The sequence below is a fragment of the Bos mutus genome, chromosome 10 (assembly GCF_027580195.1).
Source record: "Bos mutus isolate GX-2022 chromosome 10, NWIPB_WYAK_1.1, whole genome shotgun sequence".
Lineage (NCBI taxonomy): Eukaryota > Metazoa > Chordata > Mammalia > Artiodactyla > Bovidae > Bos > Bos mutus.
In genome coordinates, this window is record NC_091626.1 from 57,251,440 (window position 1) to 57,270,203 (window position 18,764).

The following is an 18,764-nucleotide window of genomic DNA, read 5'->3' on the forward strand; positions in this document are numbered from 1 at the left end:
TTTTGCTTAAAATAGTATCTATCTTTAAACTTTATACCAAAATGCTTTTCTTTATAAATACTTTTCATGTTGCTGTAGACATTTCAGTGACCTTATAAATTAATCAATGTCTACAGCTGATTCTTGAATGTAACTGCTACTAGACAATAGGAAAGACTGTACTCTAGGAAGAGCTGTGTCTCACAGTGCTGGACACATAGTAAATGTTCAAGAGTAACTATTTAGTTTTTTTTTAAAGCTTCAGAATTTATTCAGTAATTTTGCTACTTGTACCACAAGTCTTTAAAGGAATTTCTTATTATTAATTATTAAGATTGTGTATAAGTGAAAACTTGAAAAGTATGATTCTTGTGCAATTATAAACACTATATTAACCAGTGGGAATTCTAAGTAATTGAAAGTCTTGTCCTTGGCAAATCTGAAGAAAAAATTGCTTACAAGCATTATACTAGGGACCCTTTACATATGATTGGAATTAGAACTGATGCATATGAACAGTTAGAGATCAATGCTAAATTCTATGATAATGACTATAAATACATTATGAATACATTGATTCAATAAATATTAGACTCCAGCTTTATGATACAGCCTACAGTAGGCCAAGAGATAGACTATATAGTCTGGAGAACAAGGAGGAAAACATAATCATTGCATAGCATGATTCGGTGCTACAATAAGAAAAGTACAAAATACCATTGGTGTATAAATTAAGAGCAGCAAATTGATATGGATTGGATTAGTGATATAGGCTTAATTTTTTTTAAGAAATACGCAATATTATATAATTTTTTGTACTATGTCTTGTTATTTGATGTATTTTTTACGGACTTATTGTCTAGTATTTTTGTATTTTGTGAAAGGAGATTAAAAAACCCCAAGGGGCTGTTTATAAGTTATGAATTAGTTGAGACGCCAAGAGCTCCTAATTCTCATTATACTATGGTGTAGCAATTACAAACTATATTCAAAGTCAAGTGGATATAACTCAGTGAGAAAGTTATCTACTTGGTCTACTATTTATTATGTCATACAGTAGGATGACATAACAGGAAATTAGTAGGAATAATTATATTTTAAACAGATTATAGAATTTCTTTTAAATTATAAATTTTTTAAACTAGTTTTAATCAACAGTCCTTTTTCTTATTTCTTATTAAGGGTCTACTATATTTGTTGGTAACAGACCAAGGATTTCTCACTGAAGAAAAAGTTGTTTGGGAAAGCCTACACAATGTTGATGGTGATGGAAATTTCTGTGACTCAGAATTTCATCTGCGGCCTCCTTCAGATCCTGAAACTGTATACAGAGGACAACAAGATCAGATAGATCAGGTAAATATGTTTTATCTTCATATAGTTTTATTGATAAATGCTCATTCCTTTCAAATATGAATTTAGTTATTCAGAATTTTGAACTAAAGATTTGTTAATTAATATATCAATACTTGTGAAATTCTATTACTTCCTAAATAGGGAAATGATTATTCTACATTAATTGTACACTTTGGTTCAGAAGGTCTGATTATATTTAACTGTGAAGGTCATGGTAAAGAGTTTGAATATTATTCTAATTGTAGGAGGAAGATATGCCAGATATTAAACATGGAAGTGACATGATCTACTTTATCTTTTTTTATTATTATTTTTTTTTACTTTATCTTTTTTTAAAGTGAGGTAACATTAGTTTATAACATTATATGTTTCATATGTACAACAGTAGATTTCTACTTCTGTAAAAAATATGGAATGCTTCACAAATTTATATGTCATCCTTGCATAGGGGCCATGTTATTCTTCTCTGTGTCATTCCAATTTTAGTATATATGCTGCCGAAGGAAGTACTCCTTTACCTTTTTAAAAACCTGCTATGTGGCAAATGCATAGGAAGGACACTGGTATAAGCAAAGTAGCAATTTGCTTAGCTTTAGTGGTAGAGATGAAGAGATGAGTACATATTTGAGATCTATTTTGGTTAGTCAGAAAAAAGAACAGAGGGAGTCTTCAAGATTCCATGCGCTGGGTAAAGAGTAGGGGCTGTTCTAAGCCTTAGAATCCAAGGTAAGGAGGACAGACACTTTTACAGCGGGAGCTGCACTGCTGGTAGAATTCTTATTTAGAACTGAGATAGGTGAAATTTTTGCTTGTTGGTGGGTAGGCTTAGAGCCACAATTGTGTTTATTACTAGAAGTCTAAGAGTGATGTGACATTTTCTTTAACTTAGGCGGAAATATGATTATGTTAAACAGTTGGCACATGTTTTGCTGATAACAATTTAAGTGCATAGAGACTGTGTTCATTTAGCCAGTATTCACTGAGCAGTTGTATTGAACACTGTAACTAGGTCCTGGGGACACAAAGATAAATCATTCTGTCCTGTTCTCAGAGATTTGGCAGTCAGTTGGGGAGGCAGGTGTTTTACCAACTAATATATAAGTTCTGTAATGGCCGTTTGAATAGCAAGCTGTGAATGGACAAAAGAATACTTGATTCAAACAAATGCTAATCTTTCTAGGACTCTCAACTTTGCTTTGACAGCCATAGTAATCCATACTCATTTTCCTCCAGAAGGTATACAGGGGCATTTAAGAGAAATATACAAGATTTTTAAACCACTGTATATAAAAAATATTGGCACAGAAGGATTGTAGTAAAGCAGTAGATTGCCACAGTAATCTAGTCATAAGATCTTGAGAATATACGTATGATATTGTTTGCAAAGTAACAAAGAAGGGAGTCTTTGCTGATGGTCCAGTGGCTAAGATTTCACGGTCCCAAGGCAGGGGGCCCAGGTTCAATCCCTGCTTAGGGGACTAGATCACACATGCTGCTACTAAGAGTTCACATGCCACAACTGAAAAATGATCCTGCATGTCAGATCAAAGATCCCATGTGCGTCAACTAAAGATCTCCCTTGCCACAACTAGGACCCAGTGCAGCCAAATAAGTGAATAATTTTTAAAGTATCAAAGACTTGGCAAAGAGTGGACTTTGAAGAATCGAGGAGAAAAATTTGAAGGACAATTTCTTGATGCCTCTAAGATGATCGATAGTATAAGGTGTTCACAGGCAACAACCTTTTACATACCTTCTGTGATTATTTATAATTCTCTTACCTTGAGAGTGTGCTGGGGGAGGTGCACAGAATAGTCAAGTTTCATTCAGCACTAATTTGTAATAAAAGTGGATAACTTTTGAAATTAAAAGACGCTTACTCCTTGGAAGGAAAGTTATGACCAACCTAGATAGCATATTCAAAAGCAGAGACATTACTTTGCCAACAAAGGTTTGTTTAGTCAAGGCTATGTTTTTCCTGTGGTCATGTATGGATGTGAGAGTTGGACTGTGAAGAAGGCTGAGCGCCGAAGAATTGATGGTTTTGAACTGTGGTGTTGGAGAAGACTCTTGAGAGTCCCTTGGACTGCAAGGAGATCCAACCAGTCCATTCTGAAGGAAATCAGCCCTGGGATTTCTTTGGAAGGAATGATGCTAAAGCTGAAACTCCAGTACTTTGGCCACCTCATGCGAAGAGTTGACTCATTGGAAAAGACTCTGATGCTGGGAGGGATTGGGGGCAAGAGGAGAAGGGGACGACAGAGGATGAGATGGCTGGATGGCATCACTGACTCGATGGACGTGAGTCTCAGTGAACTCTGGGAGTTGGTGATGGACGGGGAGGCCTGGCGTGCTGCGATTCATGGGGTCGCAAAGAGTCGGACACGACTCAGTGACTGATCTGATCTGATAACTTTTGACCAAAGATGCATCACTTTATCTCATAGGAAATAATCTGAGTATGTGTATAGGAGGAGGAAGAGCATGATTAAGTAATTGAATATGATTGTTTGATGGATAGCTACGTTGGCTTTAAAAATTGTCTTTGGAAGACTATTTAATAATTTGGGTCTGTGTTTATGATTTTTTTAAAACAGAAGACTCTTATGACATTAAATAGAAAAGAAAACAGATTATGATAGTTTCAGGAATTGGAAGATGTGTTTGAATCCGTATGTGAATATAGAGAAAACCAAGATGAATTATATATTAATTGTTAACAGTAGTTGACTCTGTGATGATGATATGGTAATCTTAACTTTCCTATTTATGCTTTTTTATTTTGTATCAATTTTCTATAGACATGTGCTTCTCTCTTTTATAAACTTTCTTGAATGCCTTATATACTGCTGCTAGAGAGAATTTTGAATGAATTTTTAAAATATTGGTAACAATGGCAGTATTGCTGAAATTACACTATTTCTCAAACAGAAATAGTAAACTTTTATTTTTATATTTAACATCTAGTATGTTTTTAAAAATCCGTTTTCATAGATTTGTAGATATAATCTCTGTATTTATACACATTAGTTCTTGGGTAAAATCTCACAGCTAAAGATGGTTGTCATTTAATTTCTTAGGACTATCTTATGGCTTTATCTTTACAACAAGAACAGCAGAGCCAAGAGATCAATTGGGAACAAATACCTGAAGGAATCAGTGATTTGGAACTAGCAAAGAAACTCCAAGAAGAAGAGGATCGACGAGCTTCTCAATATTACCAGGAACAGGAACAAGCTGCAGCAGCTGCTGCTTCTGCTTCTGCTTCTACACAGGCCCCGGTAAAGACTAGTGTTCTGACTCTTAAATATACGGATCATTTTAGCAATAAAGAAATGTGTGCTGAGATTAAAACTTTTAAGTTAGGTATTGACTCTGTTAGCATTTTAGCATCCATGGGTTTTATGACACAGTCCTAAGTTTGTGATTATCTTAATATATTTCTAATTTAGTTAAATTTATTTTTTTCTGAGGTTTTGATGGCAAGATTTTCTAAATTAAATTCTTAATAGCTTCATACAATATAAACCAATTTGAACAAATCTTTCCTATCAATTAGAAGGCAGTATGAGGTACTGCTGGAAAGAATGTGGACTTTGGAGCCAGATAAATGTGGATTTGCATTTTCTGCTTCTGTCTCCCCTTACTAGGTACACCATGGACAAAGTCCTCTACCTCTCTTAGCCTCGTTTTCCCTATTTGTAAAGTAGAAGATAATACCTAACTCTTAGGTTTGTGGTTAACAGCAAATAATGTTAGCACTTAATCCAGTGTCTAACATGTGCTGAGTATTCAACAAAGGTTATTAGCACCTTCCCACTTTTCCCTTTTCCCAGTTAAATGTTGTAAGCACTGGAAATGTGACTAGAGTGTTTCTATTAGTTAAATCTCATTAAATGAGAAAAATATTCTCCTTCTTTTATGTTTAACAGTACCATGTTATAACTGTTCCTTTGATTTAGGTGTACTAGGAAGCATGATGTCTTTTAAGTTATGATGAAACTTTAAATATAGAGGTCTCTATTAACATAGGTATAACATTTCTATTTCTAGCTCAAATGTTGATAACTCCAAGCTTAAAAGTTGAAACCTACCATGTTATGGTTAGCTTTTCACTGAAGTTCTCTCATTTCACAGAATACACATTTCACACCGAGTCCTCAGGTTCTTTTTCCCTCCTTTTAAAATCTGTTTGTTATAGTATGTGTAATAAAATCTTGGATAACTACTATAGTTTGCCTAAAAGGTGTCACTTTCTTTAACTTTCCCAAACTTTAACATAAATTGTCTTCAATTTGAGTCTTCAGGCAGTATAATGCTACATGTTATTTATTGTTTATTTACTTACAATAATGGATACATTAATTATATCTATTCTGAATGATAGAGGCAATTATGCAGGTACCATATAACATTAAAAATTTATATACCAGTAGCCTTTTTTCCTGGAGAAGGCAATGGCACCCCACTCCAGTACTCTTGCCTGGAAAATCCCATGGACGGAGGAGCCTGGTGGGCTGTAGTCCATAGGGTCGCTAAGAGTCGGACACAACTGAGCGACCTCACTTTCACTTTTCACTTTCATACATTGGAGGAGGAAATGGCAACCCACTCCAGTATTCTTGTGTGGAGAATCCCAGGGACAGGGGAGCCTGGTGGGCTGCCGTCTATGGGGTTGCACAGAGTTGGACATGACTGAAGCGACTTAGCAGCAGCAGTCATTTTTCCATTAATGATTCCTTTCACTCTCATGGTTTTTCTTTTTAGGTAACTCTGCTTAAGCATCTTAGAAAAATTGTGATAATTTCTTCCTGTTTATTTTCCTTAAAGCAAAGCCAGCCAGTGCAAGCTTCTCCATCAAGTGGCAGACAATCTGGAAACAGTGAACGTAAACGAAAGGAACCACGAGAAAAAGATAAAGAAAAGGAAAAGGAGAAAAATAGTTGTGTCATTTTATAACAAGTGTGGGTTCTGTTGGAGCCATCTGTATGTCTTCAAAAACAACCATAGGAGGAAAGGAAGAAAAACCGATAAATACCGTCTGTGCCTGATTTACCAATGGATTTTGTTCATGTTTATCAGGGGAAAGGTTGTTACTTAATTACAATCAGACTTTTAAAAATCACAGAGTACACTCTTTATGAGCTGGAGTTTCATGTTACAAGTTGGAAATGCTGTGTTGTTATTCATGAAAAATAATGCACTTGTAGCCAAATAAGTAAATAACAGCAAATTTTGTGTCATAGTGACATTCATAACTCATATCAGTTAGTAAGCTATTTCATCTTCTGTTCTAACAATGAATAGAGATAATTGATTTTGTCTGATTCCTTCCTCAAATCTAAATATTAGCACAATAGTTTCTGAAATTAATTTTTACAATGTTAAATTATGATCTGATCCATGAGAAACCAGGGGTTTAATATAGATTTAAAAAGAAAAAAAAAGACAAAAGTAATAAGAATAAATAACCCTCAGTTGTATATTGGACTAGTTCAGCCCTTGAACAGCTTTACCTTTGTTTAGGTATGTACATTTTAGATATACCTTGAGAAACTGATAATGGAACTTGGATTTAATTTAGATAGGAAAAAAAATAAAGATTTGCATTTCTTTTCCAGTAGCAAAATTATGTAACACTAATACTCATCAAAATCAGATCTTAATAACTTTGTAGTGTTGTAAAATTTTGAGGAGTTTTAAAATCTTTAATATAGGTTACTTGGACCACAGTTACTATTTATTCAGTGTGACAAATGAGTATAAAGAGGAAACCACAGTGGATGCTAGCCCTTGTAAATATAGGGATGTACAAAAAGAGATAGTTCAGTGTCTACCTTTTTCTATAATTACCTTGAACCTTAAAATTTAAATCATGTTTATTTTGTAGAAAATTAAGTATACTTATTAAATCAAAAAAAAGCACATTTCTGAAGGGATGTTAGACAGAGATAATCTCTGAGTCTAGTAGAAAAGCATTATTAAAAATCTGTTTGATGATAGATAAGAATTTGGAGGAATTTGTGTAGAAACAATCAGATTTTTCTAACTTATAAGAACCAAATAACCTATAACATCTTATAGTGTTTCTAGGATTCAGAAAGAATATTTATTGAACTTTATTATGAGGCAACACATATTTTCCTGTATTTCTATAGTTTGGAAAACTATCCTTGATAGTCCTTTTTATATGCTTTATATTTAAAAGTTTGTTTTAGTCATTTTTGAAAAGACTATTGCTGCTGTAAGTAGTTACATGATTTACATTCTAAGCCTCAGTAAATTTGTCTGTTCAAGAGCATCTTAATTTAACCTGAGCATCCACTTAGAGAATGCTTTTTGTGGTCTGGGGGGACGAAAGACTACAAAAAAACCCGTCGTCTTGATTTCTTAAGCTATGTCCTTCACATTCTCTGTGATCCAAGACCAGTTGTAGGATAAATCTATATATAAAAAGTAAAGTCTTATTTATGGATGAAGTTATTCTAAGAAATATTCAGGGTCAAGCTGTATCTTTTGTGTCTGCCTGTATCGCATGTTTCTTTATGTTATACCATTTGTTATTCCTTCAAATTTCACATGCTAGCATGATAAGTCATCAGAGAACCTATTTGGCTTATAAAACTTTCATACAAAATATTTGGTGAGCCTCTTGAACGTTACCCAAAATATGCAAATATTGCTCAAGTAATCAGATATAAGATGTGCTACACAGTTCTCTGTTAGCTCAAACAAGTTGAGTTTTAGGCCAAGTTTATTCTTCATATCACTCTGTTGGTTAAAGGAGGAAACACAGTGTCGGTGCATTATATTTTATTAGGAAACAAAACAATAAATCCTGAGAAATTTTTAAAAATGTATTTGAGGCATACTTTTCCATAATTATATTCTTAACTATTCATTGCCCTTGAAAAACATATGTGTAGAAGTTATTCCTCTGTTAGTTGTTACTGTCTTCTTAATTTATTCCAAAGACAACACTGCCATTCTGCATTCCCATTGAAGGAAAAAAAATTTACTCAAAACCAGCAGTACTGCTATCAGATAAGTAAATGTCAATGTATACTTATAAGAAATAAGTAAGAAATATAATGTGTTTGTTAATTCAGCCTTTTTCTATGTAATATTTCCCAGTTGGGCTTTCTTACATTCCTGGAATTCAGTTTGGTATACCAAGAGTAATAATGATAAAATGTTTACTTTGAATACTGTGGGGGAAAATTAAATGTTCTGTTAAAAAAATTTCTTAGAGATCTGGTTTTGCATCCTTGAAAGTAAAAAAGAATTTAGAGCAATTATGTTTTTATTTTGCTCAAGTCAACAAATTACATATTCAGACGTTTCATTGTTGGTTTGGGTATATTGGAATTTGATAGTGGTGTATTAGTCTTTCCTTCACAGTATTTTGTAATGCTTGAAAATTGTTACATGTATAAGACTAGCAGAAATTAGAACTTAAACATTTTTGTTTTTAAGATTTATAGGCTAGATTAGAGGCACATTTGCATCAACCAGTCACCATTAGAGCTAGCAAAAGAGGCAGATGAATGAATGGATATGGTCATTGAACTTTCTCGTACTTTCAAAGACTATTCCTTAATGTTAGTGATTAGTCTTTATTAACAGTATGAAAATTTTCTCATGCCAATCCCATTGAATCAAAAATGTTCTCATACCAATCCCATTGAATCAACAGTGCTGTGATTTACAGTGTTATCAACACTTAAAAATTGTTTTGTGTGTGTATGTGTGTGTGTGTGTTTCTGAAGCGAGGATCTATGACTTCTAATAGATTCTCAAGGGAATCTGGGAACGTTCCTCAAATTTAAGAATCATCATTGTAAGCATACACATACCAAGCTATTTGAGACAGTTAAAACTGGGATTTGGCTGCTTCCTGTAAAATGCTAGTTCAGTGTGCATAGGTAAAGTAACTTACTTCATGTTTCAAGGTGTCCAGTAAGTAGTTGAATGAGACATAGATTTAAGTATTAGAATTAGGCTTTGGAATATATTTTCTGTCTTACGTCTCTAGTATTTGACTACTTATCCCACATTATGTTTTGAATTCTTCCCCATACTTCTTGATCTTAGCTTAATTAACAAGCAGTTTACTATCAGATTGATTGAATCCAACATTAACCATTTTATACTTTCACAAAACCGTAACATTTTGTTTTCAATGAATAACCAGCTCAGTTCACTGAGCAAAACATCTCAAGAGGAAAGAGGACTAGAAGTCAAATATATATTTAAGAAGAGAACTATATTAATGTTGGCCTTTCAAGCAGATACTTATAAAATTCTACTGGACAAAAATCAAGGCAAGAATTTCTAGAGCTGTCTTAAAACAAATCATTTGTTTTTTTTAAAAAAGCAAATTGATGGCATTTCATTTAACTTTCCTATTAAATGAAGTTATAGTAAAACATGATGGAAAGGCTTTTACCTATCACAAAATATTTGGACATACAACTTAAACCCTAATAATAAATTTACTAAAATTTGATTAAAATAAGATGGCATTAAAGATAGCATATAATTTGTATTTTAAGGAATGGGAAATGTGAAATTCTGAAGCATTTTGTCTGAAAACCTGGCTTTTATCCTGCCTTCAGCAAATTTACTGTGCCTCAGTTTAAGTATCTAAAGAGTGCTCGTTTTTAGTGCTTTGCACCTTCGAATATAGGGCATAGTATAAGCACAGGGTATTATTGAAATAATTATAAATATTACACATCTTTTGCTCTTGAATATGTAGATTTTTTTCCCCAATGGCAATATTTCTACAGCCAGTCTTTTTCTGAATGCTGTTAAAGTGTGGAGAGTCGTCTTGTGTTTAAGTATGGTATCATCTCCTCCCCAAGTGTGTGTATTGTTTTGCTGCACTGCACAGTATGTGGGATCTTAATTCCCAAACCAGGGATCACACCCGTGCCCCCTGCAGTGCAAGTGCTGAATCTTAACCACTGGATGCCAGGGAATTCCCTCTTCCACAAATGTAGAATTTTACAGTTGCTTTTGTGTTCTGTAGGGCTACAGAATCAAAACCAAGAGTACTTAGGAGTATAAAAGGATTGAAAATCTATTTTTTCCAGTATCTTTAATATATCTAAATATTTAGATTCTGTTCCTTCATGGAATAAAGTACAGTGGGATCAGATTACTGATACATATATGTAAACTTTTTTGCTGGATGAAATTCATTTAGATCTCTTATGTGCTGTCCTTTTTAGGATTATTTATTTTTTTTTAACTATAAAATGTTATTTGATAATATACAGTTAAATTTCTATTAGAAAGTAACCAAAAATAGTAAAAGAACTAACTGGAACCAGAGTTCAGTTCTTAGGTCCTCTAGTTATTGAGTGTCATTTTTACAGATGTCCGACACTCTTGAGAAAACATGAAAAATTGTGGTTACTCTTTTGGAGTGACACTTTAAAACTAAAATTATAATCAAAGGCTTCTTGATTAAAATATACTGTAATACAGAGATAATGCAGTCTAAAGGGACAAATTGCAGGACCCTGTTAATTTATTTTGAAGATTTATCTAAATTTTAGCTCATGCATGTCTCTTTCTTAATCCCATTGTTTCTACTGTTAGAAATTAGAGTTTAGTAAATTGTGATATGCATATATGTATTTTACATGATGGATTCTAATGTCTAACTTTCCTTTTCTGATCTCAAAAAAAAAAATTCAACTCATAATGCAGGGCAAAAGTGTTCAACTGTTCCCTCAAGCTTAGCTTTATACTGTTGACCTGAGAAAGAGTGAGATTTAGACTTGTCTACCTATAAAAATTTTTTTACAGCATAGTACTGTCCCAGAAAAGGTGTTAAAATACCATGGCAGAAACATAAAACCTAAGCTTTAAACCACTGTAGATTTAAAGATCAAAAAGTTGTAGTACTATGTTACAATGTCTCTACTTAGTCTGATATTAATTCTAAGAATTCCTTCAAACCACTTAATAATTTGTCACAATTAACTTTAAGGATTTTGTATCTATCCTCACTGCAATATCCTGACAGGCAGAGGCACCTCCTAGATTAGATGGTAGACAAAGCAAAATTTTTCTGAAGGTGATCCTGGCTTCTTCAGCGCTAATGTACTTATAGCTTTAAATAAGAATTCAGGAAACTGAAATACCTATTTAAATTCTCAAATCAAAGACCTGTCCGAATGAGCATTATAACTGAAATACCCTGCAGAACAGTTCTAACTAATGAAATGCGTTTTAAGACTAAGATTGGCATTTAATCTGTCCTATATGTTTCTCAATTTTGTCTGTTTTTGTTGTTTTTTACATGGTAGTTGAATGAAATAGCCATTTTTTTCCAGGGTATATAGGATATCCTAGAGCTTTGCAGATTTTTAAAGATGAGAATTTGAAAAGCTTCCAGTGGTTTTTGTTAAAATGCTATTTTCTTAATAAAATGATAACTATTATTTTCACAGATCTGCACATTACAAATAGGATAATATGATCGGAGATTGATGTGTGCTTGCTACCCAACAATCAGCAAAAGGGATAATCATCACTTGTGAAACTTCAGAGGTACCCTGAAAGTCATTTCCTAAAGTTAGTGCGTGTGTCTTTTTTCCTTGAATTGTGCAGAATAATTGGAATGTCGCACGTATTTGGGGGCCTAGCAAGTGAAATGGTGTAACGACCACAGAGAAAGTGATCTTGAAATACAACAAGAAAAAAGGTTTTCTTCTTCTTCCACTTTATTGTCCAGCTATTTGGGTCTGGAGGTTGCTATGATAGATCTCTGTACCAGGCCAAGACTGGCCAACTGAAATAGAGTTCTCAAAAAGTTTAAATACATAGACTGTGTATGAGTGCCTATTTTTTTCTCCTTCTTTCCTTTACTATCTTAATGCCCTTTCTGCTTCTGAAATAATTTATCAGTTTTACTTTATGACCAGCTTGAATTCCATTTGTAGAATAATAGCAGCCCTAGAGGTTGATAGAAAAGAGCATTGAAATACAGTTTTTGAATGAAAACACCTAAAAGCATCTCCCCAGCTTAGGGTTGAACTGAACTTTTAAGAAAATTATTGTTTTATATGCTAATTATGCTAAAACTATTTGAATTTAAAAACTAAGTCTTAAGTTTCAGAAGTTTCACTTTTGGAGGATACTCCTATAAGGGGCATATTGAACAAAGATGAGAAAGTATAAAATATTTCTGAAGGAATTATTCAGTATTATTCAACTTTTAATTTCATGTTTGTTATTGTACCACAAAGATAGTGTCATTTTTGGATTAAAATGCTAGATTTTTGTTAATACACTTAAATCTGTAACCAGTGGTAACACTATTAGTATTTTTTATTATAGATTATATTTTATTTCAATAAACTTTGATATTTAGACCCAAAAGTATTTCTGCTATGTATATTCATCTCATTAAGCTACTTCTTATAAACTTAAAATAAGTGGGAAAATGGGGAATTAACATTAATTCACATTTACCTAGGATTGTTACCTCTTAACATACTTGGACCAACTCTTTTTTTTAAACTTTTTTTTTAAAATCTTTTCCAATGTGTCTCTTTTTGTGCCAGTACCATACTGTGTTGCTTACTATGGTTTTGTAGTATAGTTTGAAATCTGGAAGGGGAATACCTCCACCTTGTTCTTTTTTCTCTGGATTGCTTTGGTTAATCAGGGTGTTAGGATTGTTTTCCTGTTTCTGTGAAGAATGTCATTGGCATATTGGTGGGTAATGCATTGAATCTGTGAATGGCTTTGGGTAGTATGGCCATTTTAACAGTATTAATTCTTCCAATCTGTAAGCATGGGTTATCATTTCATTTGTTTGTCTTCTTCAATTTCTGTGAAGTTTTGTTTTTTTTTTTCTGTGAAGTTTTATAGTTTTCATTATACAGATATTTCACTTACTTGGTTAAATTTATTCCTAAGTACTTTACTGGTTTTGATGCCATTTTAAATGAGATAAGTTCATTTCTTCCTCAAATACTTCATTGATTTTGTATGTTGATATTTAGCATAGCAAGGCAGCCATGCTCATTACTATATACCAGTGCTGCACTGTATATTGATTTATATATCCTGCCACTTTACTGAAATTATTGACTAATTCCAAGATTTTTTAATTAGTTGGGAATTTTGAATTCTTGAGATTTTCTATATATAGGATCATAATCCTATATGACATTTTAACTTCTTTCTTTCTGATTTGGATGCCTTTTATTTCTTTATCTTGACTAGTTGCTCTAGTGAGGATTTCCAGAACTGTATTGAAAAGGTGTGATGAAACTGGGCATCTTTGGCTTATTCCTGATCTTAGGGAAACATTTTCACTTTCTCTCCATTCTGTATAATATTAGCTGTGGGTTTGTTGTATATGGCCTTTATTATGTTGAGGCATGTTCCTTCTATATCCAGTATGCAGTATCATAAAATGATAAAAATGCTTTTATCAAATGCTTTTTCTGCATCTATTGAGATGAGCAGGTGATTTTTACCTTTCATTTTATTGGTGTCATGTGTTACAGAGGTCCTAAATCTTTTTGGCACCAGGGACCAGTTTCATGGAATACAGGCTTTTTCATGGTCCAGTGTGGGGGAGGATGGTTGCCAGATGATGAAAGCACATTACATTTATTGTGTACTTTATTTCTATTATTACACTGTGATATACAATGAAATAATTATACAAATCACCATAATGCAGAATCAATGGGAGCCCTGAGCTTGTTTTTCTGCAACTAGACAGTTCCCTGTGGGAGTGATGGGAGACAGTGACACCTAAATTATATTGCTTATGTCCAGTCTACTCTGTAATCTCATTTGGTCACTGTCACTACAGAAAACCCTGCTTTATAAAGATGGGATGTGCGGAAATGGAAGGATTTTCAGTGCTTTTGTGGCAATATCAGGATATTCCGCCTTGACTTTAATCCAAAATGTATGGAGAGCTGAAGTTGTCACAAATGTAATTTTAAGGCCACGGTCATTTGCATTCTCAAGCAGTGGATCCTCTTCTAGCACAAAGTTGATTCACCTGGCTTAATAAAAAATGGGCCACAGATCCAGTCTTTCCCAGTTTGGGGGTCTTTTGTAGTTGGAAAGTAATGCTCAAACTCTTTTGAAAGCTGAGATGGGTGATCATGCACCAGCTGGGAGAAAGAAGGCCCTGGCTCAGTCTCTTTCTAAATCTCTGGTAATGTTTGAAATGTCAAAAATTCCAATGTTCATTTGTCTCCTCCACAGTACCAGTTTGGCTTTGAATGTACCTTGAAAAAAGTTGTTGCTCTCCCCTAAAGTGACAGATTGAGTTTGTTGAGCAGGTTGAATATGTCATACAAGTAAGCAGGTTTTGTGACCTATTATATGTCACTGAAATGTGCTGTCAGTGGTAACTGGTTTTCTAGAAGAAATCTCTGGAGAGGCTCTCGTAACTCAAAAACTCTGGCCAGTGATCTACCTTTAGAAAGCCATCTCACTGCTGTGTATAAGAGATATATGTGTCCATCTCCTTTTAGAGCTGTGCAAACAGACATGGGTTAAAGGCATGTACTTTCATATGGTTGACAATTTTAATCACATCCTGAAAAACACTGTTACGTTCAGGTGACATTTTTCAGCTTGCTAGCATTTCTCTGTGGATGACACAGTGTGTAGATTCACATTCTGAAGTAGTGAAACCAGAAAGCCATCCAGTCATGGCAGCCGCTCCATCTGTGCATATACCGATACAAAATGACCAATTCAATTTTCCTGATATGTAGTCATTCAAAGACTAGAATAGTTCTACAACTGTGATGTTGGTTGGCAACAGAAGTGCACACACCTATTCTCATGCACATCCTTCTGAAAATAGATCACACAAAAACCAGCCTTGTTGCCTCCTTGTCAACATTGAGACACTCATCAACCTGGATTGCACACCACAGTGACTCATTAGTCTTTCTAACTATTGTGCCTCAATATCCTCTGCTGTTTTATCAGTTTGTCTAGTTACTGTGCTGGCCAAAAGAGGAACATGTGCCACCGTTTCAACTGCAACCTCTTCTAAAAATTCATAACAAATGTCCTTAGCAGCAGGCAGGATCAACTCTTCAATAGTAAAGGGCTTCTTAGCTTTACCAATGCGGTTAGCCACTAAGAAGGATGCTTTTGGCAGACACATTTGATGAAGTGGTGGCCTTCAATAATTGCTTCCATTCTTTGTGTTCACAGTTTTTTTTCTTTTGGAAAACTCCAAGGGCTTGTCTTTTGATGGAGAGTGCTTGGTCTCCATGTGGTGAAGCAGTTTTAAAGGTTTCATGGCTTTGTTCAATAGCTGGTCACCACAGATTATACAAAGCAGACTTGGAGAAGTGAATCACCTGTTGCAGTGAGCCCATAATTTAAGTAGGACTCTTAGTATTTTCTTTTAAATGTAGCTTTCTTTTTGTTGGCAGTCTTAGAGTCTTCTGCTGTCTCATCATTGGGTCTTTCCACCTTTTCAAAGAAGCTCTTCAGCAACATTAGTTTTTCATTCATTTTGGCTAGGGTTAGCTTGTGGGCTTCGATTTCCCAGGTAGCTCAAATGGTAAAGAATCTGCCTGCAGTACGGAGGACCTGGGTTTGCTCCCTGGGTTGGGAAGGTCATGGCAACCTACTCCAGTATCGTTGCCTGGAGAATTCCATGGACAGAGGAGCCTGGTGGGCTACAATCCATGGGGTTGCAAAGAGTCAGAGACGACTGAGTGACTAACACACTCGCACAGCTTTTGGACATAGCAATACTGTGGCTGAGACAAGTATGCAGTGCAGGAAAGAGGCACAGGCTGAAGTGGCAAACAGAATAATGGGAGGGCCATGCATGGACTAAAATAATTGTTGGATCTGATTTCAAGTCAGGATCATCATCTGCCTGTCACCAGATGCAGCTGTACAGTTGAAGTACATCAACTCAGTTGCCACTATAAAGCCTGCCTACCAGATATAATTTAATTGTCACTTGTCACTTTCTGATAGGATTTTGATATGAGTCTGCAACCAGTTCATTTATTATGGTCTCTGTGCAGTCAAACTTTTCTGCTAATGATAATCTGTATTTGCTAATGATAATCTGAATTTCCAACTTCAGGGTAAATTTTAATGCCATTTATAATTTAGTTGCTTAGTATATAGTTACATTATCACTCTAGCTCTGAGATTTTATTTATATGCTGAGATACATATCAATCAAATTGACAAAAATTTTTTTAAAATATTAAAAGCAACAATAGAAAAGCAACAAATAACATCAAAGGGACTCTTGATAAGGTTATCAGCTGATTTTTCACCAGAAAAAGCTCAAGCTCAATAGGTACAGATAAAGCTTTTGATAAAATTCACTATCATTTATAATAAAAACTCACTGGAAAGTGTAACCTACCTTAACACAATAACGGACATATATGACAAACCAACAGCTAACATATTCAATGGTAAAAAGCTCAAAGCATTTCCTCTAAAATCAGAAACAAGGCAAGGATGTCCTCTCTCTACTTTTACCCAACATAGTTTTGGAAGTCCTAGCCACAACATTCAGAGAAGAAAAAGAAATAAAAGGAATCCAAACCGAAAAAAGAAGTAAAACTAACTGTTTTTAGGAAATCTTAAAGACACTACCAGAAAAGTACTAGAGCTCATCAATGAGTTCAGTAAAGTTGCAGGATACAAAATTAATACACAGAAATTCCTTCCATTTCTATTCACTAACAATAAAAGATCAGAAACAGAAATTAAGGCAACAATCCCATTTTCCATTGCATCAAAAATAGTAAAAATAACCTACCTAAGGAGGCTAAAGACCTGTACTCTGAAAACTGTAAGACACTGATGAAAGAAATCAAAGATAACACAAAGAGATGGAAAGATATACCAAGTTCTTGGATTGGAAGAATCAGTATTGTCAAATGAATATACTACTCAAGACAATCTATAGATTCAGTGTAATCCCTATTAAATTACCAGTGCAGTTCCCTCCCATACCCACTCCCTCTAGTCACTGTGATTTCTCTTTTTTTTCTTTTTTGCTGTGATCTCTCTTTGGTGAGAGCAGCTAGTCACTAGAGCCACTCACCCACTCACTGCCTTCAACCTCCTCCTCCTCTGGTCCCCAGTGAACCAACTTCTACCTTCTCTGCCATAACCACCTCTGCCACTGCTGGCTCCACCACCACTTCCCTCACTCTGCGGCCTCCCCTCTATTCCAGTCCACTCACTTTCATGCACACACATGGATGGATCTCTCAGATGTCCTGCTATGCAGTGGTTTTTTTTCATGGATATCCAATTTGTGGTTTAGAGGGTAAAGCGTCTGCCTGCTGTGTGGGAGACTTGGGTTTAATCCTTGAGTCAGGAGGATCCCCTGGAGAAGGAAATGGCAACCCACTGCAGTACTCTTGCCTGGAAAATTCCATGGACGGAGGAGCCTGATAAGCTATAGTCCATGGGATTGTAGAAATCACACACGACTGAGCAACTTCACTTCAAAAGGGAAGGAAAAAGGGAACAACTCACACTGCCATGAGGCTGACTTCCCTCAAGTTAATTTTTCTATGTGGTGTGAAGTAAAAATCAAGTTATTTTTTGCATACAACCATTCCGTTATTTCAGCCTTTCTTGTGGAAAAGATTATCCTTTCCCCATTTTCTTGTATCGGTACCTTTGTCAAAATCATTAACCATGAATGTTTGAAGTTTTATTTTATTGATCCCATTAATCTATTATTCTATCTTTATTTAAATATCATAACATCTTGATTTGGCTATACAAAAAGTCTTGAAATCAGGTAGCAGGTGTAATTGAATTTTTCTCTGCCATTTTCAGGTTGTTCTGACCTTTATAGATTGTATATAGTTGCATTTTTATATAATTTTAAAAATCATTTAAAATCAATCTGCCAATTTCTACAAAAAAAAGCTCTATAGAATTTTTATTTGTATTGTATTGAATCCATAGAATAATTTCTGAAGCAGTGACATCTTAATATTTAATCTCTTAGTCTGTAGACATCATTGTAAATAAATTAGACTTCATCAAAATTTAAAACGTTTGCTAGGGTTACTTAAGAAAAAGCAAGTGAAATACTGAAAGAAAATATTTTCAAAGATATACTGTCAAAGACTTGGATTAATACATAAACTTCTACAACTCAAGAGAAGGCAAAAAAATTTTTTACGTTGGCAAAAGTTTGAATAGACACTTCACAAAAGAAAATAAACAGATGGCAAGTAAGTACATAAAGAGACTCAACATCTTTAGTCATAAGAAATTTCAAGTTAAATCATAATGAGATACAACTACACACCCACTAGAATGGGTCAAATTAAATAGACTGATAATACCAAGTGTTCATAAAGATGTGAAACAATTAGAACTCTTAGACTGCTTGTATGAATATAAAACGG

The 18,764-nt window shown here is 34.4% G+C and overlaps 1 protein-coding gene and 1 non-coding gene across 3 annotated transcripts in view; one reads left to right on the forward strand and one right to left on the reverse strand.

Annotated features, from left to right (window-relative positions):
• MINDY2 (MINDY lysine 48 deubiquitinase 2) overlaps positions 1 to 12,732 on the forward strand; it is a 76,540-nt gene extending 63,808 nt beyond the window's left edge. For both annotated transcript variants that reach the window (XM_070377991.1, XM_005889901.3), the window contains 3 exons: positions 1,162 to 1,335; positions 4,416 to 4,616; positions 6,166 to 12,732. In XM_070377991.1, the coding sequence (XP_070234092.1) occupies positions 1,162 to 1,335; positions 4,416 to 4,616; positions 6,166 to 6,294 (504 nt within the window). In that variant the 3' untranslated portion in view covers positions 6,295 to 12,732. The remainder of the gene's footprint in view (positions 1 to 1,161; positions 1,336 to 4,415; positions 4,617 to 6,165) is intronic.
• Positions 1,739 to 1,845, reverse strand: LOC138989672 (U6 spliceosomal RNA). Its single transcript, XR_011465917.1, has one exon. It is a non-coding gene; the product is annotated as a U6 spliceosomal RNA (small nuclear RNA).
• Positions 12,733 to 18,764: the final 6,032 nt, after the last annotated feature.